This window comes from Pteronotus mesoamericanus, unplaced genomic scaffold (assembly GCF_021234165.1).
Source record: "Pteronotus mesoamericanus isolate MK-2021 breed Mesoamerican mustached bat unplaced genomic scaffold, CSHL_Meso_final contig_557, whole genome shotgun sequence".
Taxonomy (NCBI): Eukaryota; Metazoa; Chordata; class Mammalia; order Chiroptera; family Mormoopidae; genus Pteronotus; species Pteronotus mesoamericanus.
Genome location: NW_026555200.1, coordinates 4,142,621 through 4,170,230, shown reverse-complemented (window position 1 = coordinate 4,170,230; position 27,610 = coordinate 4,142,621). Strand labels below are relative to the sequence as shown.

General features: G+C 55.7%; 3 protein-coding genes and 1 long non-coding RNA gene across 4 annotated transcripts in view; 1 reads left to right on the top strand and 3 right to left on the bottom strand.

Annotated features, from left to right (window-relative positions):
- Positions 1 to 5,074, top strand: part of CLCN6 (chloride voltage-gated channel 6) — a 28,195-nt gene extending 23,121 nt beyond the window's left edge. The window contains exons 19-23 of the mRNA XM_054579737.1: positions 319 to 476; positions 647 to 803; positions 2,370 to 2,477; positions 2,593 to 2,718; positions 4,994 to 5,074. Of these exons, the coding sequence (XP_054435712.1) occupies positions 319 to 476; positions 647 to 803; positions 2,370 to 2,477; positions 2,593 to 2,718; positions 4,994 to 5,074 (630 nt within the window). The remainder of the gene's footprint in view (positions 1 to 318; positions 477 to 646; positions 804 to 2,369; positions 2,478 to 2,592; positions 2,719 to 4,993) is intronic.
- A 5,452-nt stretch (positions 5,075 to 10,526) lies between these two features.
- On the bottom strand, positions 10,527 to 12,467 carry NPPA (natriuretic peptide A). The gene is made up of 3 exons (XM_054579642.1): positions 11,766 to 12,467; positions 11,341 to 11,667; positions 10,527 to 10,806 (listed from the first exon to the last, which is right to left on the bottom strand). Exons 1-3 carry the CDS (start codon positions 11,886 to 11,888, stop codon positions 10,795 to 10,797), a joined length of 462 nt encoding a protein of 153 aa, XP_054435617.1. The 5' UTR covers positions 11,889 to 12,467; the 3' UTR covers positions 10,527 to 10,794.
- A 7,900-nt stretch (positions 12,468 to 20,367) lies between these two features.
- Positions 20,368 to 21,504, bottom strand: NPPB (natriuretic peptide B). The gene is made up of 3 exons (XM_054579668.1): positions 21,364 to 21,504; positions 20,959 to 21,202; positions 20,368 to 20,384 (listed from the first exon to the last, which is right to left on the bottom strand). The coding sequence occupies exons 1-3, from the start codon at positions 21,502 to 21,504 to the stop codon at positions 20,368 to 20,370; spliced, it is 402 nt and encodes a 133-aa protein (XP_054435643.1).
- Positions 21,505 to 25,627: 4,123 nt separating this feature from the next.
- Positions 25,628 to 27,392, bottom strand: LOC129075594 (uncharacterized). Its single transcript, XR_008529660.1, has 3 exons — positions 27,363 to 27,392; positions 26,977 to 27,197; positions 25,628 to 25,888 (listed from the first exon to the last, which is right to left on the bottom strand). It is a non-coding gene; the product is annotated as an uncharacterized LOC129075594 (long non-coding RNA).
- Positions 27,393 to 27,610: the final 218 nt, after the last annotated feature.

Below are 27,610 nucleotides of genomic sequence, written 5' to 3'. Positions count from 1 at the left end.
GAGGGGCACAGAGACGGACAGCCCCACCAAAGCGTGGTGTGGGAGGGCATTGTCCCCCGCTGGGGAACCGAGATGCTGTCCCCAAATCGAAGGAGTGGGGTGTTCGGCCCCAGAAGCCACCGTCCCCGAGCAGCTCCTGTGAATCAAGGCCTGAGCCACCGCCAGGGTGTCTTGCAGCTCCTGTCGGCCTGCGCTTTGGGCCCTCACTGTCACCCAGGTCCTCACACTAAGTAGATGCCGAGTCGGTGTGCCCGCGTGCGGCCGTCCGCGGCCTCCCTGGTGGAAACAGCTGTGCTCGTCGCCCCTCCCCATCCGCAGAAATCCAGCATCCTCACCCGGGCCGGCGAGCAGCGCAGACGCAGCCAGTCCATGAAGTCTTACCCGTCGAGCGAGCTGCGGAACATGTGTGACGAGCATGTGACCTCAGAGGAGCCAGCTGAGAAGGAGGACCTCCTGCAGCAGATGCTCGAGCGGAGGTGAGGGCACAGCCCCTCCTGCCACGGGGCGCTGTGCCAGCGGCCTGCAGGGGCCGGGCAGGGTCAGCCCTCACTCCGGGCTGTCTGGGAGTTTAGGGGAGGGGTTGGGACGTGGGGAGACGCGGTCCTGCTGAGGGTACACTAGGCAGCATCTGGTTTTTATGTAACAGATACACTCCCTACCCCAACCTATACCCTGACCAGTCCCCAAGTGAAGACTGGACCATGGAGGAACGCTTCCGGCCTCTGACCTTCCACGGCCTGATCCTTCGATCACAGCTTGTCACCCTGCTCGTCCGAGGAGTTTGCTATTCCGAAAGTCAGTCGGTAAGTCTCTCGTCCGCGCTGGGGTCGTGGAAGGCACAAGGGTAGGAGCACAGCCCCCGCCTCGGGCAAGGGGCACAGTGGGAATCAGGTGCCAGCGGGCTGCTGTCGAGGGGCGTCTGCTGCCCATGGCCCCCTCTGCACAGTCGCTGTCCTCCAGGTGACGCTGAGCAGGGCGTGTGAGCCCCCTGTCATTCCCCACCTAGTCTCCGCACCTGTCCTCAGGTGTCCTTCTGCTGGCCTGCAGGCTTTCAATAGAGTCCCTGTGTTTTAGTTTCTGCTGGGCGTGAACTTCCTTACATGTGCTATCAAAAGAAATACTGTTCTTCCCAAAAACTCTGCTGTAGCTTCTCTTTCCTCTTTCCTTTGGATTTTGTAGAGCTAAGCTGGGGTGGGCGGGGTGTGTTGTTAGTGGTCCCCAGTGACTGGAGACCCGCTCACCGTACACACCTCATCCCTTTCGGTGGAGCCTGGAAAAGTTGCTCAGAGGACTAGTTTTCAAATAGACTCTCCTGACTCAGGTCTTGTCCATTGGAGGCCAGCTGAAGTCACCCGCGGTCCAGCTGGTGCACGAAGAGCAGCTGACGTGGGGCAGGGCAGGGAGGGCTAAAGGGGGAGAGGGCGTGGTCTCCGGGGAGGACCAGCCTGGCTGCAGGTGGGGTAGAGCCGCTGAGTGGAGCGCGGGGGACAGGGAAGTTGGAGGCCTCGCCTGCACGCTGAGCAGCCGGAGCTGGCCCAGCACCACCCTGGGAGTCGGGGTGGACGGAGAAAGCTGTGCGCAGAGTGGAGTTCAGGGGAGGAAGGCTAGGCAGGGCAGTGACGGGTACTTGTCTCTGTGATCACTAATGGTGGTGGCCCAGGCGCCCAGTGACAGCAGCAGTGAGACCCAGAATGGAGGAGCAGGAGCAGAGCCAGTGTCTGAGTTTCCTGCGGCCGCTCTGGCCAGAGCAGGAAGTCTGGCGTGGGCGTCATGTGCTCCCCCCAGAGGCTGTGGGCAGGGTGCTTCCTCGCCTTCCCCCTTGGTGGAGGCTGCCAGCCACACTCGCGTGGCCCCCTGACTGTGGGCCTGTCGCTCCCGCTCTGCCTCCTCGTCCCGTGGTCTTCTCCCTGTGCGTCTCCTCTGTTTACAAGGCCACCAGTCCTTGGGTTTAAGGCCCCCCCTAATCTGGGAGGATCCCATCTGTGCTCGGTCACATCTGCCAAGGCCTGATTTCCAGCGAGGCCCCATTCCCAGGCACCAAGGGTTAAGACTTGGGCCTTACTTTTGGGAGAACACGTCAACCCACACAACTACTATTAGTACGTTTCTGATTTATACTTGAGAATAACCAATGTCCATTTAACAGACGAAGAAAGGGGAGTTCAAAGGAGTTACGGGACTTGCCAGGTGACACAGCTAGGAACAGGCTGAGAACTGGCCTTGGGTCGGTGTCTCCCCCAGAGCACCTGCCCTGGCCGCCTCGCTCTGGGGCCCCTGGCTGGGCACGGACAGACGGAGGGAGGGGCCGTGCCCACGACCTGCCCGTTGCTGCGCGGGCTGCCAGGACCATGTCTCGGTTGGTGTTGCAGAGCGCCAGCCAGCCGCGCCTCTCCTACGCCGAGATGGCCGAGGACTACCCGCGGTACCCTGACATCCACGACCTGGACCTGACCCTGCTGAACCCGCGGATGATCGTGGTGAGAAGGGCTGTCCCTCAGGGACGGGCCCCGGGAACCGACCCTGCTGGGTTGCATCTCAGCCAGTTGAGGACAAAACTGGCTGCAGGTCAGTTGAGGTGTCTTTCCTCCGCAGGATGTCACCCCATACATGAACCCGTCCCCCTTCACCGTTTCGCCGAACACCAGCGTCTCCCAAGTGTTCAACCTGTTCAGAACAATGGGGCTGCGGCACTTGCCCGTGGTGAATGCCGTGGGAGAGGTGAGTCTGCCGCTGCGCCGGCCTCATCCATCCACCTGCCTTCTGGAAGGGACCCTCTGACCAGAGGCTGTTTGGGAGTCAGGGCTTCTCAGTCCGGAGGACATGTCAGAACCCCGCAGGGAGGTTTCTAGACTAAAACCCCCTCCGAAACTCTCCAGGGGAGCTGGCTAGCTTCACACACTTTCCCCTCTGCCTTCCCTGTTCCTCACATGCTGTCTCCAGCATGGCCAGCAGAGGTCGCCAGTGGCACCATGGACTGGAAAAGCTTAGGGCCAGCTCTTCACCCTTGACTGGCAGCGCCTGGCGGTGGGTACGAGGGGTGCTGTTCCCCGCCTGTTATGGGCATTTATAACATTAACTGAGAGAAATTCAAGCAAAACACTTGGACAGTTTTAAAAGATACAACGCATAGTATTCAAGAATTATTGCTGCAGACTTTTCCATTTTTTCTTCTTAGAACTCCACTTTTTTCTTATTCCACAGTGTTGCTGTTTTGTTGTAGAAAAATAAGAAAATAGAGATAAGCAAAAAAACAAAAAGAAATACCAAACCCCTATCTCTACAGAGGGAGCCATGTTAATTTTTCAATGTATCTTTTTTCTCTGCATCTAAAAAGAGATTTTGTATATCAAATTTTAACGAAAATGGTAACAGGGTTTCTGCTGTTCAATACCCTGTGTTGCTTAACCTGGAGGACATGACTCCATCGCGAAGCACTCGCATGCGAGACTCGCTCTGTGTCACTTGCTGGCGTCACTCACTCCGTCGTCCTCTGCGCTGGAGTGTTAAACGTCACTGCAGTGTCCCCTTTGTGACGCCCCCCCCCCCCGCACATGTTGCCAGGTCGCCCCCCAGAGAGGGATACATCTCTGAGGTCAAAGCGCACAGCACAGCTCGTTCTGACGCGGCATTGCTGTGGGTCAGGCTGTGTTCCCTAAAGCAGCTGTACCGACAGGGCCACCCGGTGACAGTGTGCGGTGCCCGCATCAGTGACAGGGCACCTCTGCAGTGACTGCGAGAAGTGGTTGTTCAGGAGGACCTCTGTCCCTCTGCGCCGCCATACTGTTCTGTGCATCTGTCGCCCAGGTGCCGAGCTCCCCCACCGAGCCCGTCTCTGATCCTCTGGGCGCCCGCTGGCACCGCCTGCCTGCAGAGGGCGCCAGATCCCACAGGTTAAGGGCTCAGTCCCACAAGACCGTGCCTCCACCCGGCTGCCGATGGCAGCCCAAAGTCCCAGCTGTCATCTGGGCTTCTGACCTGGCTCCAAATCAGGCTTCCAGGGCCTCCTGATCACGGAACTCAGGGAAACGGTCTGCTGAGTAGATTACTGGTTTATTATGAAAGCACGCCACTCAGCCGCAGCCTGACGCCTGACGGAAGAGACGCGCAGGGCGACGTGTGTGCAAGGCGTGTCGAGCTTCACGCCCCTCCCAGCACTGACGTGCTCACTGCCGGGAAGTCCTCTGACCCTGTGGTGCAGGGTTTTAATGGAGGCTTTCTTACATGCACGATTGATTACCTCATTGGCCGTTGGTGATAGATTCAACCTCTAGCTCCCACCCCCCACCCCAGGGAGGGGCTTGGGCTGAAAGTGCTAATCCTCTAGTCTTGTGGTTGGTTCCCCTGGCAGCCAGCCTCCATCCTTAGGGTCTTTCTAAAAGTGACATCCTCAGCGTACTCTCAGGTGTGGTTGAAAGGGCTTGTTATGAAAGATAAGAGACACCTTCATTAACTCTTACCACCTAGGAAATTCTAAGGGTTTTAAGACCTTTGTGCAGGAAATTGGACAAAGAACAAATACATACCCGTATTTCTTACTGTAAATCAACATGGCAGTGACTCAGATGGTTCAGAAGGTGGCGTTTGCAAGCCGCAGGGTCACAGCCTTCGGGCAGCCTTTGTCAGGCTCTGCCTCGGCCACCCGCACGGCGGGCTGTGGCGGGAACCGAGAGGGCGGGGGAGCGTGTGCCCTGCTTAGGAAGGTGTGCAAAGGCAGGGTTTCGCTGGTCCAGCTACAGCGTTTTTGGGGCTAAGCCCGTCCTGTGGGCCTTCAGTGTAGGAGGCCTCGTCATCTGGGTGTCCCGTTCCATCCAGGAACCAGGTAGCCTCTGAAGTAGGGGTCCTAGTTCTGAGGTCACATCTGTTCTGTGTCACATAGGACTGGTCCTGCGTCCTTCAGCTTGCGTGACACGCTGGGCAAGCTCTGTTCACCCACGGCCTTGCCCCAGTGGGTTTTACTCTGCAGGTGACGCGGGTCTCTCTCTCCTCGTCCTAGATCGTTGGGATCATCACCCGGCACAACCTGACGTACGAGTCTCTGCAGGCCAGACTGCGGCAGCACTACCGGGCCATCTGAGGGCCCAGCTCGCCGGCCTCGCGCCGCAGGCCGGCCGCCCTTCCCTGGCGCTCCCGGGGAGGCAGCCGCTCTGCTCGCCGCCACGGCGGGCGGGGGCTGTTCCAGGGCTCGGTACACCCCCGGTCACCCACTCCCCCGGAAAGCCTGCAGCCATCAAGTGCTTTGCTGGTCAGAGATCCCGGGGGTGGCATTAACCCGCCAGGGTTTGGACCTGTCTGCCGTCCTCAGCAAGTGTCTCCCCGCTCCCTGCTGCCCGCGTCCCTCCATCCAGTGCCAGCCCAGGCCACAGCCCCCACTCCCCGCTGACGCTGGGGCCGGAGCGGGAGGCCGGCATCACCTGCTGGGGGCCCAGCGTGGCGCCCCGTCCCCCCGGCTGTTTTCCTGCCCCGCTGTCGCCTTAAACTGATGGGAGAGGCTGTGGCCAAGGCAAACACGGGGGATGCAGCTGCAAAATTAACAAATTACTAAATTCAGGGATTGGGCCCTGAGAAAACGGCCCTGTGTCCAGGAGGCCTTCCTTCGTTGGGCATCTCAGCTTGACATCTGTTCACTTCGGGCACCTGTCCTGCTTCCGGGGGATGGGCTCTGGGGCTCTGGTCTGGCCCCTGGGGTGTCAGTCTCCTCCTTAGAACCGCCACCTTCCCGAAGCACAGAGCATTCGACTCCGCTGGTCGCCTCTGAGCGAGAAGCCTGACGAGAGGGCCAGGTTTACACCTGCGGTTTTGTCACATGGCAGCTCTGTCTCCATTTCCCAAGTCATTCATGGCCTCCTTGTGGCTCTGATCCGTCCCTGCCCCTTTCCACCTCCACCGAATTGCTAAACCGCCCTTACGTTTTTCCTGCATCGTCCTGGTAAAGCAGCCACAGCCCAGAGGACCTCGGTGGCCCCGCACCCCGAGGTCACTGAAAGCAGGCACCCCTAGATGGAACTGCCCTGGAGGATGGCACGGTGACCTCTGAGACGGAGAGGAGTGAACCCTGAGCTGGTGGCCGCGACAAGGTGCATGATCCGGCTCGAGAAGCCCAAGCGTTGTGATGAAGCCGATGGCGTATTTGAGGACCAGGCTGTCCCCCCTTCACAAACCTGTCACTTCCCTGCTGTGACCACCCGCAGCCCACGGAGGGGCTCAGTGACGGAAACTTCAGGAGGGTCTGCCTGGAGTGGGGGCGGGGAGACGCCTCCTGCGAGAACGTAGCCTGGAGGTGCCAGCGTCCCACACGGGAAGCCCCGCTGTGTGTCAGGGGCTTCGTTCCGCTCCAGGCCGGTGGTCCTCCCGGAGCAGGCCCCGGAGTGGGCGTCTGGGTGTCGGACATTTGCTCTCCCTGGCCTCTTCCTTCCGCCCTCTCAGATGCTCATCAGCATCCTGGGCCCGCCAGGCAGGCCGGTGGCAGGTGTGCTTTGGGACTCAGGGTGGCGTTCGTTTGCATTTAATGTTCTGTTTTACTCACAGAGGTGGTGAAGGCTTCAGGGCCTCGGCCAGGCAGCCCTGTTCTCGCTCCGCCCCGAGTTGACTTCGATGTCAGGACCCTTTCAGCTGGGGGGCGGGGGGGTCAGTCCCGGCTCCACTGCCTCTGGTCTTGTGCTTAACACATACTGATGCATCACGTCCGTGAGGGGCCGCGTCAGGGTCTTTTCCGACCGTCTGTGGCCCCCTCCTCGCTCTTTTCAAATCTCTGACCAAAAGTACTTCAAGGTCCAAGTTTTTCAGCCTCTCTGGGTGCACTTGATGTGTGAAATGTGGGTGAAACCCCCAATAAACTGTTTAGGAAATCACAGGGACCAAAAAGGCAAGGCCTTCTCAATGTGATTGTGTTCAAGCAGCTGCCACTTGATTTTGAAGCAGCATTGGGAGCTTGGCCACATTATTCCCCCTCGTACGAAGGAGGAGGTAGCGCGGGTTGGACAGGCTGTCCTGCAGCCTGCACCAAGACTGGGGCAGGTCCTGGGGAGCGCCTCCGGCGTCCCGGGCGGGGTCCCCAGAGCCACCCGGGGAACATCGTCGGAATTTACCCCTCGCGCACATTGCGTTGCTTTTAAGCCACCAAATAATTGTCCTCATCAGCGTAGCCCAGAGACAGAGGGCAGGAGGCAATGCCTCCCCCCCACCCCGCCCCGAACTGCCTGCACAGCTCCCGGGAGGACCCCAACCCAGGCCCCGCTGGAAAGACACACTTCCTGTCCTCTGGGGACATCTGTCCTTTCCAGAGAAGCCCAAAGACAGCCACCGCCCCACTTGTAACAAAGTAACTGTTAGCCTCGCTCCTTTGATTTCAGTTAGAGACCTGTTTTCAACGTTCATCGGGTCCCATGGCTGCCCCGTGGTATGGCCCCCACACGGGGGTTCTGGGGGTGGCTCGCGGTGGTTGTGGTTCCCGGCTGAGGCAGATGGGGAAGTGGGGAGTAGAGTCCTCACTGCCAAGGGACTTTTGTGCTCTGAGGGGTGATTTGCTCATGGCCTTGCTTAGCTAGCGGCTCCTGGCTAGAATGGACGCTTGCTTGAGCCAGCCAGCCACATGACATTTCGGACGTGAAGTCGCACACTGACACAGCCCTGGGTGACAAGGAAGCCTCCGGCCAAGCCAGACACCCCTCCTGGCCCGCGGTGCCCGCCTGCAGCGTTGCCCTGCAGCCCCTGTGGACTTTGGTTATTGTGACGGCAGCAGCTTCCTTTCTTCATTTGCACTGTTTGTGTGGTAATGTTAGCTAATTCCACTGTGTATGTAAATAGTATGTTTTTTAATTTGTAAAATCCTATTTTTATTTGAACTTTTGGAACTCGGATATTCTCACTGTAACCTTACCATGTCAGAGTAAAACGTCTTCATCTGTCTCCTTTAGCCTTTGTCTCCACAGCGTTCCTCCTTTAAAGTGGTACTTGTTTTTTAGTTGACACTGTCTCTCTTACTAACATGTAAAAAAAAGTAGCAACGCTGGGAAGCAGCGTTAAAGCCTCGGCCCTCTCCTGGTGTTCCCAGCAGGGGTCTTCATTCACAGGGGCCCACGCCCTGCCTTGATGAGGACCGGCTGAGTCCCGTGGATCCTGGCGAAAATCATGAAGCTACCCCTCCTCCGTCCGCTGCCCCCACCCCCGCCACGTGGGTGCTGTCAGGTCTTGCTTACTGTCCTTTCCTCCTGCGGAAGCGCTGCCTGTTCGCTCCAGCAGCTGCTCCCCACAGTAGTCGGAGCGCCGACCCGCTATCCAGACACTGCTGTGTTTAGGAATTTGCCCACAGAGTCCGCCGAGAGCCAACCGGAAGCAACGGCATCAATACTGAGTCTGTAGATGTTCCAACCTTGTGGCTACCGTCTGTTGGTGCCATGTGTCACTGCTTTTTGTTCACTTCTGGTGTTGCCAGAAGGGCGACTTGCTTTTTCTCTGACTGATCTGCTTTAAGTTGCCGTGCCAGCAGCAGTAGAAACGGTCTTTCGATCAGCCCGCTCCACCTATCCCCAAGTTCCAGGGACATTTTCTGTGCGTTTGGCACTTGCAGCCGACCCTCTGTGTCACGGTGACACCCAGCTCACCGCCCTTCCCTCCCAGCACCTCCCACCCCTGTGCCCGACCTCGGAGGCGCTTTGGACAGATGCTTCTTCCGCGCTCCCTGCCCTTGTCCTTGTTAGCCCTCTGCTTCTCCCTACCCCACCCTTCTGAGTTTGAAGTCCACATAAGGAACATTTTTTTTTTAAGATTTTATTTATTTTTAGAGAGGAGAAGGGAGGGAGAAAGAGAGGGAAAGAAACATCAGTGTGTGGTTGCCTCTCAAGCACCCCCTAACTGGGGTCCTGGCCTGCAATCCAGGCTTGTGCCTGGACTGGGAATTTAACTGGCGACCCTTTGGTTTGCAGGCTGGCGCTCAGTCCACTGAACTGTACCAGCCAGGGCTACGTCAGGAACATTTTCATTGGAAGTGGTTAGGTTAGAGTTCCTTCCCTGTCTCCACTCCCTAACCATCAATTCACTTCTGGCTCCCCTGCCCCTCTGCAAGGAGTAAGTTGCTATTTTATTACCTCTTTTCCCAATTTCGGTAAAAGACCAAGCCAATTTGACCAACACGTATAGAGCATGGACGGTTCCGTGTGCTGCTGGGGGTGCTGAAAGGGGCCTTTACCCTCAAAGAGCTTGCAGTCCAGGAACCGACGCAGCTGCCTACCAAGACAAATTCTGCCCTCTTACAGCAGTTATACGCACAGCGCTGCCGGGGGAGAGTTGGGTTTATACTGAGCACGTGGTATCAGGGAAGGCTTTGGCAATACGTGGCATTCATCGTGAGCCTTGAGGAAGAATGAGCGGATGTTCTCCGTGAAGCGTACTCCAGTGGATAGAATAGCAGAACTAAGGGCACCGAGAAGCGACCGCGCGCGTGTGTGGGAGGAGTGTCACAGGAGCTGATGCAGAGTGAGGCGCGCGGAGGTGAGGGCGGGAAACGGGTCAGAGAGCTACTCTCCTGTTGCCGGTGAACTCACTGCCTGGCAATTTCCCTTTAGGACACATTTTCAGAAGCAGATACACAGAAACCGTCTTCTCCAGTGGCTCCCACCTCAGGAAAATCCTCAAGTCCAGGCACCTTGGACCTGGATTAGGGGAAGACGGTGGCTATTTTTAAAATATGTGTTGGTACCCAAAACATCAACTTGCCATGCGTCAGCAGAGCAAACGTTTCTTCCTTCACTTTGCTCAGCCTTTAAACCCAAATTCTTTGCCTCTTCTTAAAACTAAAAGTGCTATTTGCTCAGCTGCAGCAGCTAACAAAATGTATCGGAAAATGTTGTGCCCTCATTTTATAAAAGTGCCTTAAAAAAACGTAACCAAAAAGTACTAGGTGTGCAAAAATTGTCTATTGCATTCAACCTACATTAGGCGTAACCAGAGGGAAGAAAGCTTAGATGTTTTAAGTTTTCTTTTTAATAATTAAGGGCCCTGAATATGAGCAAATCTAAAAAAATAATGATCTTTCAGTCTCCGGGGGCTTTTTCAGGATCTATGATGAAGCTGGAATGAGAGAGCAGGTTGAGAACTGCAGTTTGAACCCCAGTCCCCCACCACCCCCACCAAATGTGAATAAATAAAGAGGAAGGAAGGATTTGTCCAAATCCACAGAATGTACACCACCAAGAATGAACTCTGTGTCAACTATGGAACTGGAGTGATAATGATGTGTCCATGCAGGTCCATCAACTAACAAACGCATCATCTCGGGGGCATGTTGATAATGGGGGAGGCTGAGCCTGTGATCAGACGGGGGGGCCTATGGGAAATCGATACTTCCCACTCGCTCCTGCCATGGTGAACCTAAAATTGCTCTAAAAACAAAGCTTGTTAATTATGGTTAAAAGGAGGAAGAAAGGCATCAGGCCTTCTCTATGACCAAAGGTGAGAGGATAAGGACCCTTGGGCTGAATGCTTCCCCCCAGGGAATCAGAAAGAACGCAGCCGACACCGAGCGCCTCGGCTTCTGTCCGTGGTGCTGAAGTTTATTCGTTTTCAAACCTCTGTCAATCACAGGTGAGGGTTTACCTTACAATTTTAATGCACGAGGTGGGAGAGGCGGGGAAGCCACTTTATCTACATTTAGCATAAAAGGTGAGAAATGTTTACAGGCAGCTGCAGCTCGAACAGGGTGCTCATCACAACTCAACTCGATGGCAAGGAGATGCGACAAAAGTTGAGCGAAAGACGCCAGGGGATGTGGGCCTCTCGAATCCTGCCCTGGCCTGGCTATTATCTTCGGTACTGCGAAGAAAGCACAGACATGTTTGGCTTGGTGACCTGGCTCTACTGGGCATCTGAAAAATAAATGGCCTTCACAGCTTCATAGGACTATGCTCCCTTCCCACCAGCACCCCCACTTAGTCGGATGATCCTCCGAGTTGCATGAACTGATAAACAAGTTGCTCATTAGAAGCTTATAAGGTTAGCCCCGGGCAGTTCCCATTGGCCTTTTGGATCTGACTGTTCTGGGGGAGGAGCATGACCTGCCAATCAGCAGGGTCAAGGTGACTTGGCCCCATGAACATATCAGTACCCAGTGCTCATGGCAGTAACTTTTTTTCTCATTTTCTCAGCAAGCTAAGGATGATGCCATTGGCCCTGTGTTCATGGGACAGCCACCGAGTAGGGGCAGAGATTTCCAAGGGAATGAGCTGCTATGCGGGCCCGTTTCCTGCCAAAGGCATCCCCTGGCAGTGTCCTATGATGGGGTGTGAGACCCGATGGAACAACAATTTCCTTCCTGCCCACCCCATTCCCACCCCCAGTCCCTCTTACCCGGAAGCTGTTGCAGCCCAGTCCACTCTGTGCTCCAATCCTGTCTATCCTGCCCCCAAAGCAGCTGGACCTCCGCAGGCTCCGCGGGGCAGCGAGCAGCGCCCTCAGCTTGTTTTTCAGGAGGGCAGATCTATCCGAGGAGTCCCAGGGGCCCCGCCCAAGGGCACCCCCCTCTCTCTGGGCCGGGTTGACCTCCCCAGTCCAGGGAGGCACCTCAGGGAGGGGGCTGAGCGCTGCCCCAGCTTCCTCAGTCTGCTCACTGAGTACTTGTGGGGGCACGACCTCATCTTCTATAGGCATCTTGTCCTCCAAGTGGTCCAGCAAATTCTTTACAAAAGGAAAACAGGGAAAGAAAGAGGTCTCGCTGGCTAGCAGAGTGTCACAAAGTCCCCTGGCCCCAGACCATGCCCCCTTCCCGGCCCTACCTTGAAATCCATCAGGTCAGTGTTGGACACAGAGCCGTACACTGGGTTAGCTCTGCTTTGTCCTGGGAGCTGAAGGGCCAGAAAGAGGAGGAAGCTCGCGGTGATGGTGAGGAAGGAGCCCATGCCGGCGTCGGTCCAGGAGCGGTCTGCTGCGTGCTGCCCTTTCTCTCTCCTCTCTGGCTTCCCTCTACGACCTTCGTTCGTCTCCGTCTCCCAGCTGCCCTGCGCCTCCCCTTTTTATAGCCCCCCGGCCCTCCAAGAGCGCAAGAGGGACAGAACCCTCCCCATTCTGTCACTTGCGGCGATAAAGCAGCCGAGTGAGGAGCCAGCAGAAGATGCCCTTTTAAAGTTATCGGTCCAGCAGAGCCCTTCACAGCCCTCCACCTTGAGCAGCCCCCGCAAGCCCCGGGAACCTAGGCTGCAAGAGCCACATTCTTGTTGATTTGCCTCAAGAGGTTCCCACTTCAAAGGTGTGAGAAGAGCAAAAAAGAGTCCTTGGTTATCTCGCAGCGATGCCTCCAGCTTCTTTCTCCTGGGCAACGGGACCCATGCCGGGAAGCAGAGGGTGACGGTTCGGACGCCCAGTTGGTTTGCGGCTCAGCTGTCAGGGGCTCCAAATAAGGGTGGGAGAGGAGGAAGTGGCAGGCAGCCGGCTGCTAGGGACAAATTAGTCCAGCTGCTCGAGCTGGCCTCACACCTGACTCACTGGCCGTGAGGGCAGAGCCTCTCCCTCCGACAGGACTCCCCTCCCTTGGCAGTTGCTGTCAGCGGCCAGGTGAGAAGTGGGTTATTTTTCAGAATACGCAGTCAGCCAGGATGCAAGCGTGATGAACGTCCCAAACGTGAGCGCCAAGGAGAGTTTGGGGAGCACAACTGTTCCCCTGAAGAGCAACCCCGCCCTCTGCCCCACAGCCCCCTCCGGGCCGCTGGGGGAGAGGGGCACTGAGGAAATGCCTGTTTTCACCTCGCTCCTCACAGAAGCTCAGATTCCTTGAGCCTGACGCGTGTAATGTCCCCAGGAGGTGGGGAGCGGTGTTCCCATTTACAGAGGAACAGAGCTGAGACGAAGAACGAGTGTCACTTGCCCAAGGTCATGAGCAGCAGAACTAGGGCTTGAGCCCCAGGCCTGACACCAACGCCCACGTTTGTAACCCGTTTCACGGATACGCCGCCTCTTAGCAGCGTGGTTCCTGACAAGCCCCTTCGGTCCTGTCCCTGGAGAAATGCACCCCTATTCCCAGCCTCTCAGGCTGCCTCTGAGCAACCTCTCACCTTTCCCCTGCCCAGGGGCTGGAGCTTTGTGTGCTTGGCAAGTCGGCATGTGTGTATGGACTGTCTCAAAAAAAGTGCTACCTCCAACCTCCCCGACCTATTGACACACCCAATTGCGTCTCCAAGGAAGTTCACGAAGTACGTGCTGATCAGCAGCGCATCCTGGTGAGGCGCCTCCTGACCTGCGCACATTCCTTGGCTACTCAGACATCAAGGCAAGAAAGTCAAGGCCGGATGTGGCAAGACCTCCCGAGAGGTGTCCAGGGCGGTTTTATTCTAAGGGTGTCCAGGATGGTTTTATTCTATGACGGAAGGAAAGGAAAGGGAGCTCCCTTCAGGAAGTGATCCAGGTCAGCCACACTCAACTTGAAATTGAAACGGCTGCAGCTCGGAGTCGGAGCTCTGGGGGCAAAGAGCCACCACATCCTGATGGGTCCCTGGAATGTGCTCAGGGCTTAATTGCTTGGTTGGCAGGGTTATTATTAGCCAAGAGGATTCAGTGAGCAGCCACGCTGAGAGGAAGTGGCGCTCTGAGCTGTGTGCGTCACACGGCCCGTCTCCTGGAGATGCCCTTTAAGACAAGACTTTGATGCCAGCAAAGACTTCTGGAAGGGCATCGCGGCGGGTGGCCTCCGAGCACCCAGGCTGCTCCTCAGTCCTGAGCCACGTCAGAGGTCTGCAGGTGGCCCAAGGAAAAGCGGAAGTACTGTCCAAGGTTCCAGAAAGAGAATTTCAGAACCCACCCACCTCCTTTTATTAAAGTCAATTTTCTTCTCCCAGAGTGAAACTGGAGTGGGCACGGGTGTCATTTGTGGAGTGTCTTGTTAGCCGGGGCTTGTTTTTGTTTGTTCCTCTGCAGAAGGTGTTCACAAGAAAAAGGACATTTAGTTTTGCAGCCCCGAGGACTTTGTATAGAGCCAATACCGCCTCCTGCGCTAACTGGACCCAGGGAAAACACAGACAATTCCCAAACACACTTACTATCCCAGAAAACCATTAAAGCCTTTGTCTTGAGCCTGAAACAAGAACAACAAACATGGCTTGATGTAAAGTTTCTCTTCATTTCCATACTTCTACTCAACTTCAGGCTGTGGGTATGGAGAAGTAAATATTCAATGGGGTGTTTAGACGCCAGCCTGTACGAGTGAGAGAGAACAGCAAGAGACAGAGAAAATCCGGTCCATGCCCTCCTCTCCCACTGGCTGAAAAATCAAAAGGCTTTATTTCCTTATCTCTGGAAAGAGCCGTGGTAGTCATGTATGGAATGTACATTGTCAATGGTGGGAGAACCCAGACTTGGGGTATCTCCAGTTTCCAGCCCAGAGTTTGGCTTCACAGCCCTCCATGGGGACGCCGTGGGCTGCTTTGGGGAGCCGTAAGGTCCAGCAATGTCACACATGTGCATAACTGGTAGAAAAGCCCATTATATTCATAGCACGAGTTTCTGTCAGACCCAAATGGGCTAAAGCAGAAAGCTCTGTTGGGAGAAATGAGTAAGACACTGTTGCATGTTTAGAGATGGTTGCTTCTGACTTTGAAAACGCTGTTCTGTTTCTTTGGTACAATATGGAGGTCCCTAGGATGGGAGGTGGGAGCAGGTTCCCTGGAACACAAAGCCCAAGGGAAAATTCATTTGCTAAAGCTTTATGGGGGTTCCAGATCAAGGGAAGCAAGAGTGAGGAGAAAAGGGAAGCGAAGTAGTGTATTAGTTAACTCTTGCTGTGTAACAAATGACCCCGAACCTTAACAACGTAAAACAGCACCTGTCTATAGTTTGATAGTCCCTGTGGATCAGGGACGTGTCCCTGCTTAGCTGAGTGCTCCTTGCTCCGGCTCTCACTGGCTGCCATTAACGTGTCGGCCGCGCCCTGGCCAGCTGCTCAGTGGGTTAGAGCATTGTCCCAATGTGCCAAAGTCGCAGGTTTGATCCCCGGTCAGGGTGCGTGCAAGAATCAACCAGTACATGCATAAGTAAGCGGAACAACAGATCAGCCTTTCTCTCTTTTGCTAGTTCTCTATAATTAATAAATAAAAATAAAAGATGTTGGCCAGGACTGCAGTCATCCCAAGGCCTGGCTGCAGGATCTGCTTTCAGCCTCACTCCTGTGCCTGCTGGTAACCCTCTGGTCCTTGCTGGAGGCGTCGGTTCCTTACCGCATGGGTCTCTTTACAGGGATGCAGCTGACTTTCTTTAGGTAAAGAGAGAGAGAGAGATGATGCAAATCACCGTCGTTTGTAGCCTTGCCTCGGAAGAGGCATCCCCCCATGTTTGCCGTGCGGTGCTCATTAAAAGTGGGTCCCCGGGTCCAGCCCACACACAGGCCATGGGCACCAGGATGCGAGCCTCCCCGGGGCCGTCCCAGAGGCTGCCTGGCCCGGGAAGGACCCAACGAGAGGAACTATAAGGCAACCTGTGACCGCCTGGCTACAGTTTTGAAAAACCACCTTAGTGGCTGGCCGGTCGCCCTGAGCATCCCCAGGGGCTTCCTGGAGCCGCCTGTGAGGACAGGAGAGGGCGAGGGCACCGCATCAGACCCCTGGGTGGATGCTGTGACAACGCGCCGCAGGCTGGGGGACTTGACAACAGAAACGTCCTGTCCCACGGTTCGGAGGCCAGAGGACTGAAATCAAGGCGTCAGCAGGGCCGCGCTCCCCATGAGGCCTGGAGGGGAGGGTCGTTCCTGGCCTCGTCCAGCTTCTCGTAGCTGCCAACGCTCCTGACTTACAGATGCATCGCTCCAGTCCCTGCTTCCAACACCACGTGGCCGTCCTTCCTGTGTCTGTGTCTCTCTACTTGTAAGGACACCTGTCACATTGCACTAGGAGCTCGCCCTGCTCCGACGTGACCTCGTCTTAACTCGTTACACCTGCGATGATCCTCTATCCAAATAAGATCTCATTCTGAGGTTCTTGGGGTTTGAGACCTCCACGTGTCTTTTAGGAGCGGGGGACACAATTCAACCCATAACACAAGCACTTCATCTGTGGGCTCCTCTTCATCTCTGGTCTGTCACTGGTCAGAGGGGTCCATCCCCTATCTCACCCCATATCCCAACCAAGCCATGGACCCCTCTGCACTGCTGGGCTGTGTTACCCCATTCCCTCAGGCAGTGGCAGGGGTGGGGCACGGGGGTGGCGGGAACAGACGCCCCGGCCCATCTTCCCGTGACCTGGCTTGGCGATCCCTCCTTGCCAGTTGATTCTGCGGGGAGGATGAGGGGGTGGTATATGAGGAAGGAGGGCAGGTGGGATAGCAGGTATGAGAACCAGGTCAGCCATTGCCAAGGCTGCATTTGCCAGGAGGCCAAAGGCTGAGCAGGTGTGAGGCAGAGCGTGAATCAGCTGCAGGTCCCCACTCTGTCCCAGCACCTGGCACAGAAAACGTTTCCTAAGTGGTTGGATCAATGAGTTTGCCTTCAGTGCCTCTCCTACAGCCACCCTCCCCGCACCTGCCCCAGCCCCGACTCCCCACGCTGCACTCGCCCTCCCCGGGGGCCTCACAGGGAGTGGGGTCAGCCTGGGGTGACGCGGGAAGGTCCTGCTCTCCCCCGCAGTGCAGGGAGAGCCAGATCGGGGCACCTGGCGGGGAGAGGCCAGTTAGGAAGCCGGTGCCTCAATGTCCCCATGAGCGGTGAGGGTCTAAACCAGGACAGGGAGTGAATAGTGAGCAGGAAGTGCTGGGGAGGGAGGCAGGGTGGGCACGGTGCCTGCCTGGGTGGTTCAGCCGGAGAGCAGCGCCTGGGAAGATTCCTGGGGCTCATCATCGAGGGTGGGGCCCTGGGAGAAGATTTATTCTTTCGGGAGTATCTTAGTTTGGGTCTTTCTGAACCTGTGACAAGAATCTAAGCCAATGTAGTTTGTTTTGGAGAGGATCCCAGGAAACATCAGCAGAGTGGGGAAGTAACCACCTGGGGCACTGGAGGTTAACCTTCCCTCCCCGCGAAGGACTCTGGGAACCAGTGCCCGATGGGTCCCACCTGTGAACCGAGGGCGCTGGAGTCTTTAAATGCCAACTCCTGCCGGATGTTGGGGGAGCGCTGCTCCTGGTCAATGTGAATTCCCCAGGACTTCGCGCCCACCCCAGGGGAGCCAAGTGGGCTCCAGCGGCCAGAGGACAGTGTGGTGATGCTGGAAGGAGTTAGAGCCCGGCCCGTGTGCCGTGAGGCCTGCAGGGCGGGGACTGGGTGAAACCGAAAGAGAGCTCGGGGCATGAGGCTGGGAGCCCACACCCCAGGATAAGTGCAGAGCTTGGGTTTAGAAATTCTCTGGACGTCCAGGCATTCGTATGGGGCTGGCTCCTGACCCCATGGCAGAATCAGGTTGCTTTGTGGAATTGGACCGTTAAAACTAAGACAGCACAGACACAGGGATAAAAGGCTATCCCTACAGATACAGGGGCGGAAGGCTGAGAACCACACCAGGAACAAAGAAAAATGGCCAAGTTCATGATTTTGTTTAGACCTGGCTCTGCAGAAAGAGAAAAGCATTTCCCCACCCTGCCTCCAGTCATTCTCAGGAGGGTCGAGCTGCCACAGAGGGACGGAGACGGGCTCCGCACGGCTTGAGGACACCCAGGCGCAGACCCAGCGCCGCCCTGACTTCCGCAACCTTACATCTGAGGCACAGCAAAGCCTGTCTACCCTCTCCTGAACCTCCCTCCAGCTCTGCAGGAAGCACAGGCTAGGTCTCCTTGGGTCTGTGTTCACCAACACATCTTTCTGGGAAGATTCAAGGGACAAACACCCATGGACATATGTCATCTGGCAGCCTCTTTGCGTGACCAGGTTGGTAACAGGGAAGTCAGGGAGGTGACAGCCTTGGCTGGAGCAGCGAGGAGAGGTGTTTGAAGGGGCCCGGGTCACAGGCGAGGAGGCTGGCTTTAAGGGGCACCCACAGACGGTGTGTGTGCTGCGTGCCGCCCATGGACACCAAATACTGAGGAAGCCCCAGGAGACGTGGCTCCAAAGGGTGCCTCAGGCCACCCACTGCCCCTCCTCCCTCAGTCACGTGTGGCTTCATCCCAGTGGCTTTAGTGTCCTCTTTCCTGTAAAAGCTCGACAACAGGATGCATCCGTATCGTGCAGAAAGACTCCGCCACCGGAGCCCTGTGCATGGGAGAATAGACTCGCCTGGAGCCTGGGTTTCGGGAGTGGGTGTTCTGGGCGGGGCTTACTGCCATGACCTGAGCAGAGGACAGGTTGCAATGGCACCTGAGTGGTGCGGTCGGGAGGGGGAACGGCCGTCCCACAAGCAAGCCTAACTTCCTGGCTCAGGAGGGGCCGGGCGGGGCAGTGGTGAGGTGCCTGGGTGCCAGGGCCCGGCTGGGTGAGCGCAAGTCCTCTCTGTGCCACTGACTAACTCCATGATCCTGAGCCTCAGTTACATCACCTCTCTGTGCCTCGGTTTCCCCATCTGTAAAATGAGAGCTAATAATTTTTTCTTCAGCCCTGGCTGGTGTTGCTCAGTGGGTTGAACGCTAGCCTGTAAAGCAAAGGGTCGTTGGTTTGATTCCCAATCAGGGCACATGCCTGGGTTGTGGGCCAGGTCCCCAGTGGGGAGCATGTGAGAGGCAACCACACATTGATGATTCTCTCCTCTTTCTCCCTCCCATTCCCTCCCTCTAAAAATAAATAAATAAAATCTTTAAAATAAAAAAATTTTTACTTTATAGAGTCCTTGTCAAAAACACTAGGCAAAGATGACTCACAGTTTTATTGCAAAATAAGTTGCTCCTAAAACCTCAGTTTTTATTTTATTTTTTAATACATTTAATCAATTGGTTGACTTTTGAGAAAGAGAGAAACAGAAATATTGATTTGTTGTTGCCCTTGTTTAGGCATTCAGTGGTTGCCTCTTGTACACGCCCTGACCGGGGATTGAACCTACAACCTTAGCCTATTAGGAGGCAGTCTAACTGACTGAGCTACCTGGCCAGAGGCGAAAACCTCATTTTTTAAATCTCAGGAGATCTCATTAGATACTTACAAGCTCTGGTGCCCAGTGGGCTCAAGTGAGAAACAACACTAAGACCCACCACCTCCAGTGCCCTCTCCCTCAAAGAAACACCGGTGAGGCGAACGGCCAGCAGAGTGCAGTTCAAGGCCAGCAGCTCCAGGGAGGCGCGCCAGTCCCAAGAGCCGCCTGGGTCTGCGCCCAAATCCCAGCCCTGGTGCCGAGGGGCTACATGCTGACAGGTAGGACACTTCATTTTTCTGGGTCTCGGTTTTCTCATCCATAAAATGGGGACAATAACAGTCCCATCACCTTTACTGAGTTGGCTCATGAAAGGCACAGACCCCGAAACCTGAAAAGCAGAGGCAGGCTCAGCAGCACAGCCTGGGGGTGCCTGGAAGGCAGGTGACAGGGGAGGGGGCCCACAGAACACAGGGCCATGGCCCCTACCAGGGCTCCCCGCCGACTGAGGCCACGCAGTGGGATTCCAGTGCTTGTCTCCTTTTCTGCCTGAAAATGAGGGGCTTCTCTCTCTAGGGCAGAGAGGAGGTGACGATGCAGGGCCCAGGAGAGGGGCGCCCCGAAATGCTGGGCCTCTTGTCCCACGCTTCTATGCTTGTGGTTTTGGGAAATGAAAATACTTTGAACCTCAGGGTTTTCAAGGCTCCTTTCAGGCGACATCAGGAATCCAAGGCTTGAGGTGAGGTTTGGGGCAGGACAGAGGGCGCGTTGCCATTCAGGGGTGCAATGGAGCCACATGGACACACACACACACATGCCGCCCCCCCCCCGCCCGGCCACCGCCCCATCTCTGCGATTGCAGCTTAGACCTGCTGGAAACAATGAATGGCAGGGAGAGCATCTCTCACGGGAATGCAGACACAGGCTGGGGGCATAAAACTGGGCCACGCAGCCTCACGCTGCCCAGAAAGCTCAGGGCCCGGCCCACTCGCAGGAAGGACCCGCCAGGCTTTGAAAACAGTGTCTGGGAAGCGTCTCAATTGCTCAAGGTGTTTCTAAACATTTCAGAGCATGAAGGGCCCCACCTCACCACAGCTGGCCAGCCCTGGGGGCTTGCGTCCTCACCTCCCAACCAAGACACCTTGGGGACCTCCAAGAAAACACAGAGTTTGGGAGTTTTTTCTTATTGGATTTTTGGTGGGGGTTTTGTGTTTTTTTTTTTGAAACGATGAATTATTTTGCATACAATGAGACAAATCAGTTTCAAAAGAAAAAACTTTAATGTTGACTTTATCTCATGGAAAATGTGTGCTCCAAGGGAAGAACTGGCTTATATAAAACAATCGAATAAGTTGAAAATATAATAAATAAATAGGAGTTGCTTCAGAGGGGACCAGCCTGCCACCAGGTCTTCCTGTTAATGACTCCTCCACCCTGTGGAGGGAAGAGAAAGGGGGATGATGGTGCTGGGGGGAGGTGGAGGCAGGAGCTGAGCTTCCCCTCACCCTGGGCCACCCCTGCCACCTCCTCTCCCCACCCTCCCCCGACTCCCATCCTCGGCCGATGTGGATATTTGGAGCTTGGAAACAATCCATCTCTCTGCGACTCGGTTTCCTCCTCTGTAAACAGGATTGTGGCTGCCCTGCTGCCCCTGCCCTCTGCCCTTGCAGCTGAAGACAGTTGAGGGGAAACAAGGAGGAAAATATTTAGGGCTCCTTCTGCCCGAGGAGAAGCTGCCAGGCACGACTGAATTCCACCCTGGTGCAACTCTGCCCTTTTGATCACAGATGCAGAAGGTGGATGCAAACAACGTGGGTGGGAGTCACGGGCTCGGTAACAAAGAGCGTGCCCAGGGAACATCCCCAGAAAGGCGCTCCTGGGCGCTGAGGACTGTCAGCAACAGGAAGTGCTGTGAGGGCTCCCATTCTCAGAGTGTGGTCCCCAGAGACAACGAACCCCAACGTGACGCCAATGGCGGATGTGGCCAGGTGTCAGGGAGGGTGCTCACCCTTGCAGCCCAGGCCACTGGAGGAGCTGATGCGGTCCAGCTTCCTCCCGAAGCAGCCCGAGGCAGGTGTCTTCTTGGGGCTTGGTAGTCCCCACAGGGCCTGGAGGACATAGTCAGGAGGCCCAAGGCCGCCCGCAGAAGCCGCCTGTTTGGCGGTCCAGGCTTCGGCAGAGCCGTGTCCTTGCCGCAGGGGCTCCACGGCTAGCCACCCATTCCACGGCTCCGGAAGACGATCCAGCGGCTCCTGCAATGGGGGGAAGAGCCCGAGCCTCAGGAACCCTCACCTGAGCCCATCCACCCTCAATTGCACCCAAGGGAACCGACTGCCGTGGGTACAGGGCCCTGGCTCCCAGTCTCGCTGCTTTCTGATTCTCAAAGGGACCTTTTGTGACAGAGAGTAGAGACCTGTTCATCGCTGCTGCCATCTTGAGACAGGTCCAAAGAGGGGCCAGGGCCACCCAGCGGGTGCGGATGACCTCCTAGCAGCGACAGCTGCAAGAACAGAAGCAGCCAGAGCACCCGGGGCAGCCCAGTCAGCGGGTCCATGTTGCCGGAGAGGTGGGCAGAGGTCGCTGCCCTTCAGCTGCTGTGTCTGGATTCACGGATCGCCTCCTCCAGGTCCGCAGGCACGTCCCTGGATCCTCCGGTGTCCGCGGCCTTTTATCCCTGGCCTGGGTGCCCGCCTGCCCTGCCCTCCGAGGTTATCTCTGATTTATCAGCCGCATTCCCGCCCCTCAGCGCCTGCGCCCAGTACTCGCCAGGGGGTGGAGGCTGGGGAGAGCAGGCCTTGTATAGAAGTGGGCCTGGCCGGGGCAGGGGCGCGCACATGGGCACACCAACAGGTCCCTCGCCTCCCACTTCCTCCTTTCTTGAAAAAACCCTGGGCCTTGGCATGGCGCTTTCCTCTTCCCTCCCCACCCCTAGCCATTCCTGGAGAGGGAAGGAAGGACTCCAGGGTACCGAGGTCCCATGACACAAGTGTGAGGTGTACAGGGTGACCGAGAGAAAGTGGGGAACAGCCCAGCCCACGCCCCACCGGTGCAGCCTGTATTCTTCCCTCTGGAGCGAGTTCGCCTGCTGGCCTGTGGGGCTCCCCGGCGCCCTGTCGCTGTCCGTGGTTCTGATCTCCCAGAGCAAACTCAGAACAAGAGGTCTTCTTGCGCTCGCAACACAGATCTAGCCAGAAAGACAAGTGTGGGGCAGGGACAAGACTCCTCCTGACCCTCCCACGAACCCCTTCACTAGGAGGCTAACTCTCCAATGTCACCTGATTAAAAGCCTGGGTATGACAGGGAGCTTCTGGAATGCTGACCCTGCTTCCGACCCTGAAAGGGCAGAGCTGATTTGGCTGGAATCTTGAGAGGCAAGGCCTAGAGATGAAGTCATCCCGAAATGCCTTCTGTCCCGTCTCCTCCAGGTGCCAACACCTCCTCCCCGTCACCAGGCCAGCGTGTAACGGAAAAAGCGGGGACAGCTGCAAGATGGCTATCTACTAGGATGGACGCTAGAGGTATGAGCGTGTCCTCCCTGATGCCTCCTTCATCTGTTCACCGCTGATCCAAGTCCCACAAGCAGACAGCCTGGGCCTGTCATCTGTGGTTACAAAGGAGGCTCCCAAGGAAAGTGGCCCTGGAAGGAGACCCAGCAGATTGAATCCCCTGAAAGCGTGCGCGACCAGAGCCGCCACCCCTTCTGGATAACTTGTGTTAGTGCGCCGCAGGGTGGGGGCACGGCTGCCCAGGAAGGGAGCCGGTTCTGACAGGAGTGGGGAAAGCGGTGTCGGGGGGCAGAAGTGGCGACTTGTAAGCAAATCCTTTTTCTTTAAAAAAAAAAAAAAAAAAAAAAGCATCTGCCAGGGGTGGAATGAGAAAAATAGTTATTGTTCCTCAGTTTTCAGATGAGGAAACTGAGCCCAGAGGAATTAATTTACTTTCCTGGGGTGACCCTGTTGACAAGCGGTAAAGCCTGGATTCCAATCCAGTAGTCTGACTTCGGACCTGAAGCTCTTAATCACTGCCAGGGTGATGGAAAGGTGTCTCTACTTAAAAGAAAAAAAAAATCAGCCCTGGCGCCTGTGGTTCAGTGGATTGAGCACAGGCCTGTGAACTGAAAGGATGCTGGTTCGATTCCCGGTCAGGGCTCATGCCTGGGTTGTGGCCCAGGTCTGGCTAGGGGCGTGCGAGAGGCAACCAATGGATATACTCACATGGATGTTTCTCTCCCTCCTTTCTCCTCTCTCTAAAAGTAAATAAATAAAATCTTTTAAAAAAAATCAGATGAGATTGGTGTATCTCTCCACACCACGCCCTGCTCCTCTCTTGGCGAGTGAATACAAACTTGACTCTCTGCACTTGGGAAAAAAGTCAGATGAACGTGTGGTCCTCTCTGAAGTCATAGGGAGCTGTGTTGTGAGGGCAGGGTAAGCCTCGTGGCTTCTTGCACGTGGGGAAGGCTGTGAACTGTGGCAACGATCTGCATTTTGCAGGTGAAGATGAGAGAGGGGGTAAAGGCACATAAAGATGGCCACGCATCTTTACGCATCTTGTGTGCACACATGCGCTCACCACAGAAAGAGTACGCAAAGACGAAATGGCAGGGAGAGAGACAAAAAATCCAGCAGCCAAGTGCAGAGCTGAGCCCGAAGGTTGCCGCCGAGGATGCAGGGAGTCCCTTGTGCTGGGTGTCACGAAGCGAAGGGTTGAGAGCGAGACAGAGTCGTTCAGCTGGCTGCCATGAAGGACTGGCTGCACCGAGCCTGAGCCTCACGGTGCTCTTCTGTAAAACAGACAGATGTTCCCGCCTTGCAGGCCCTAAAAGGGAGGAAAGGATGCCAGCAAAAGCCCAAGGCGGTGTGGAAGGAGCCAAAGAATTTGAATGCATGTGAGAGTTCATCCTCATATCCAAGGAGAAACAAAGTCCCCCCAAGGGACACCTATAAACACACCAGGTCATCCCTGCAAACATTTACTGAGTGCCTACTTTATGCCATGTGCTTTCCACTTCCGTTAAATGGAGCTAATCATACCATCTATGTCTTGGCATTACCACCCAAGAATCAAATGAGTTGGTACAGGAGGCAGGCTGCATGCTAGCCCCCGGGGACATTGTAATCCCCAGGGCTTGTGACTATGTTACTCTCCATGGCAAAGGGGGTTTGCAGCCGTGATTAAGTAAAGGGTCTGGAGGTGGGAGATTATCCTGGGTTTTCCAGGAGGACCTAATAAGAGGGAGGCTGGAGGGTCAGGGCCAGAGAGAGGAAACGGGAGGGCGGAAACCAGCAACAGGGGAGAGACAATGCCATGCTGCTGGCATCTGTGCAGAGCGGGGAAGAGGCCAGGCAAGGCAAAGAAATGAGATCCTCCCTAGAGCTTCCAGGAGGAATGCAGGCCTGCCGGCTGGCACCTTGATTTTAGCCCAATGAGAGTATTTCAGAGTTCTGATCTCCAGGACGGCTAAGAAAATCAATTTGTGTTGTTTTAAGGCACTCAGTTTGTGGTCATATTTCTCAGTAATAATGTGAAACTCAGGCGGTCTATGTAAATGCGGGGCACCGTGCGTGGCACTTAGTGAGCCCACAGTGAAGGAGGCTGAGGTGACAGTGTTGGTTCTCCCCAGTGTCAAACCCTGGGCACTGGGGGCTGGGTGCTGGGTGCTGGCTACAGGGGAAGAGAGAAGACCTTTCATTCAGTCAACAAACCTTCGTCAAAGGCCTGGGGTACCCACAGTCCCAAGTCCTGACTCTACAAGGCCACCTCAGCCTTCTGCTGCTGCTGTGGGCTCAGGCAGTTGCTTCTTCTCTCCTCCGATTTCTTTCTTTGTCTTTTAATCCTCACCCAAGGATCCTCACCAAAGGATATATTAGAGAGGGGAAGGGAGAGAAACAGAGAGAAACATCCATTTATTGCCTCCCATACCAGCCTTGATGGGGTCGGCGGGCGCTCCCACCACCGGAGCCACCCAGCCAGGGCTCCAGTTTCCTCCTGGCTGCTCACAGGGTTGCCGTGAGGACATGGAACCGTGCAGGTAAAACTAGGCTTTCTGCTGGAGGTGGACGCATGGGTGGGACCAGACGAACCCCACATTTGAGGAGGATACAGTGCAAGAAGGAAAACGAGGCACTCGCAGCCACCCCCACGGCCCTCCCCGCACTCCTGGCCCCGATGACCCGGAGGCTGACAGCTCCGTCCCCGCTGCGCACCGTGACGCAGCTGCGCGGGAGCCGCTGCTGTCAGCCACCGAGAGGGTTGCATGTGGCAGCGCAAACCCCCAGCCTTAGGGCCGCCTCAGGCCCCTCCCCCACGACCATCTTGGAAATAAGCTACTACGGCTGTTGGTCCGATTCCTCCCCAGAAGCGCTGCCTCGCGGAGGCTGCCCGCTTTGGCCGGCTCCCTTTCGAAGCCCGTCCCCTGCAGCTGGCGCTGCAACCTGCCAAGCCCCAGGCCCGCGCTCAGTGTTTGGACGCTCATGGGAACTTGAGCTTTCTGGGACCGACTTTGTCTGTGATCTCTGTTTTCCCCTGCTCTGCCCTCTATTCTTCCTCCTCTTTCCTTCCTCCCTTCTCCTTTTTTTTTTAATAAACTGAACCCTTTAAGCCTCCCTCCCCTGCTGCTCCCACCCAGAGGCTGGCAAGGGTGAAGCAGCTCTGCTGGAATTTGGTATTTGGGTCGCACGTGTAATTGGTTGGTTGTTTTGTTCTCGGGCTCTTAGTAACATTGAAGGCGTGCGTCATGCGTGGTGACATTTGCATTCTTTGTTGACCGTGTGTGTTTTGAAGCATCAGTTCAGTGAATCCACCCAGTGGACATATTTCCTGGAATAGTTGCCTTCTGTGCGGGAAGTCTCCAGATCCGCCCTTGCCCTCTCCACCCTGCCTCAGGGCGACAGCGGCTGATTTAACAGCTTGCAGAGACTGGCTTCTGTGTTCTCCAGCTTCAGGTTGGATTCAGCCCATGGCAGGGGAGCCCCAGGATTCAGAGGGAGCGAGAGAAGAGAGGGAGGTCAAGGTAGTTTTCTGCCAGCTCTGCCCTGCCTTGTCACTAGGGAGAGGCACCTGCCTCTGCCCCCACCCCCTCTGTCTCAGGACACTTCCAACTTAGCAGTGGTAACAAGGTGGCCGCTCCTCCCCCTGGGCACGATTCCTACTGGTTTCTCCCTAGGTCTACGCCAGACATTTCCTATAAATGGGGTCAGGCACTATGTGACCTTTTGTGTTCTGGCTTCTTTCACTCGGCATACTGTTTTCGAGGTTGTAACATTTTGTGTCAGTATTTCATTCCTTTTCAGCATCAAATAATATTCCATTGTGTGGGCAGGCCACACTTTGTTTATCCGTTCATCCACTGGTGAGCATTTGGGTTACCTCCACCTTTAGGCAATGATGAGCAATACTGCTATGAACATTTATGTACCAGTTTTTGTGTGAACATATATTTTTACCTCTCTTGGGTGTATGCCTGGGAGTGGAACTGGTGGATCGTATAGTGACTTTACATTCAATCATTTGAGGAATTCATATATACATGTAAGTATATATAATCATATATATAGTTTTAACATGCTTCTCAATATTGCTAAAGAGTTCTCATATATATCTTCTTAAATGGTCACTTTATAGTCCACTGAATTTAATGTTCCTAATATAATTATCTGTAATTTGGTAGATTGTGTCTAGATTTGTTCATTTAAATTATGCTACTATAAAAATACAATCTTTAAATATGCAAGCTCTTTGTCCTTTCAGATCAGGTTCCCCAACCTTGACCCTATAGACATTTGGGACCAGGCAGACCTTTGCCGGGGTGAGAAGGAGGGGCTGTCCTGTGTACTTGGCAGCATTCCTGGTAAACCCCCTAACCCTAATTGTGACAACCAAAAATGACTCCAGACATTGCCAAATGTCCTCTGGGAGGAAAAAATCACCCACGGTAAAGATCCACTGCTTTAGAAATTTTACCCAAGATATGGCCTGCGAATGAGCTGTACTGACTCGCTCATGGGCCTCTGTGACAAGGACTTACCCTCCAACTGTCTTTGTCACGGGGGACAGCAGACTGGAACCAGGCATCCTCGTAGAAGCAGTGTTCCTTACGTGCAGGGCAAAGATAGGCTTCCCGCCGCCACTCGCACACCTGTGGGGGGCGCCTTTCCCGTCACAGCCCCCGGGAACGCACATGTCCAGGCAGACGTGGCTTGTTTAGAGCACGGCACGCATGCGGTAGTCTCTTACACATGGGGGTCACTGTGGAGGACAAGCAGGTACTGGCTCAGATCCTGTACTCACGCTGGGAATGGCGAAGGGGAGGGAGGGAAGGAGCAGAGAGCAGAGCAAGGGCGCAGGACAGAGCGGGGAGCCAGCCAAGCCTGGGGGGTCCCATTCATGAATGGCTTGGAATGGGGGGCACACGTGAGCACGAGGTCGTGAATGGCCGTCCCTGAACGTCCACATGAGGGATATTAATAGTGCTGTTCCGAGAGAGGACACCGTGTGCTTGGGGAGGGTCAGATGGGGGCGGGGGGGGGGGGGTGTGCAGGAAGCAGGTCCTGTGACAGCCTCGCGCCGGAAACGAGGAGGCAGCGGGGAGGCACCGAGGCCCTCCTGCTGGCCCTTGTCCCCTGACGTGACTCCCCGGTGAAGTCAGGCATCCCCACGCA

Coding starts and splice junctions, on each gene's coding strand:
- NPPA (XM_054579642.1), bottom strand. CDS start 11,888: ATGGGCTCCTTCCTCACCATCACCGCGAGCTTCCTCCTCTTTCTGGCC. Junction 11,668..11,765: donor CTGACCTGATGGATTTCAAG/GTAGGGCCGGGA, acceptor CCTTTTGTAAAG/AATTTGCTGGACCACTTGGA.
- NPPB (XM_054579668.1), bottom strand. CDS start 21,504: ATGGACCCGCTGACTGGGCTGCCCCGGGTGCTCTGGCTGCTTCTGTTC. Junction 21,203..21,363: donor ATGGCAGCAGCGATGAACAG/GTCTCTACTCTC, acceptor CCCCCATTGCAG/GAGCCGCTGGATCGTCTTCC.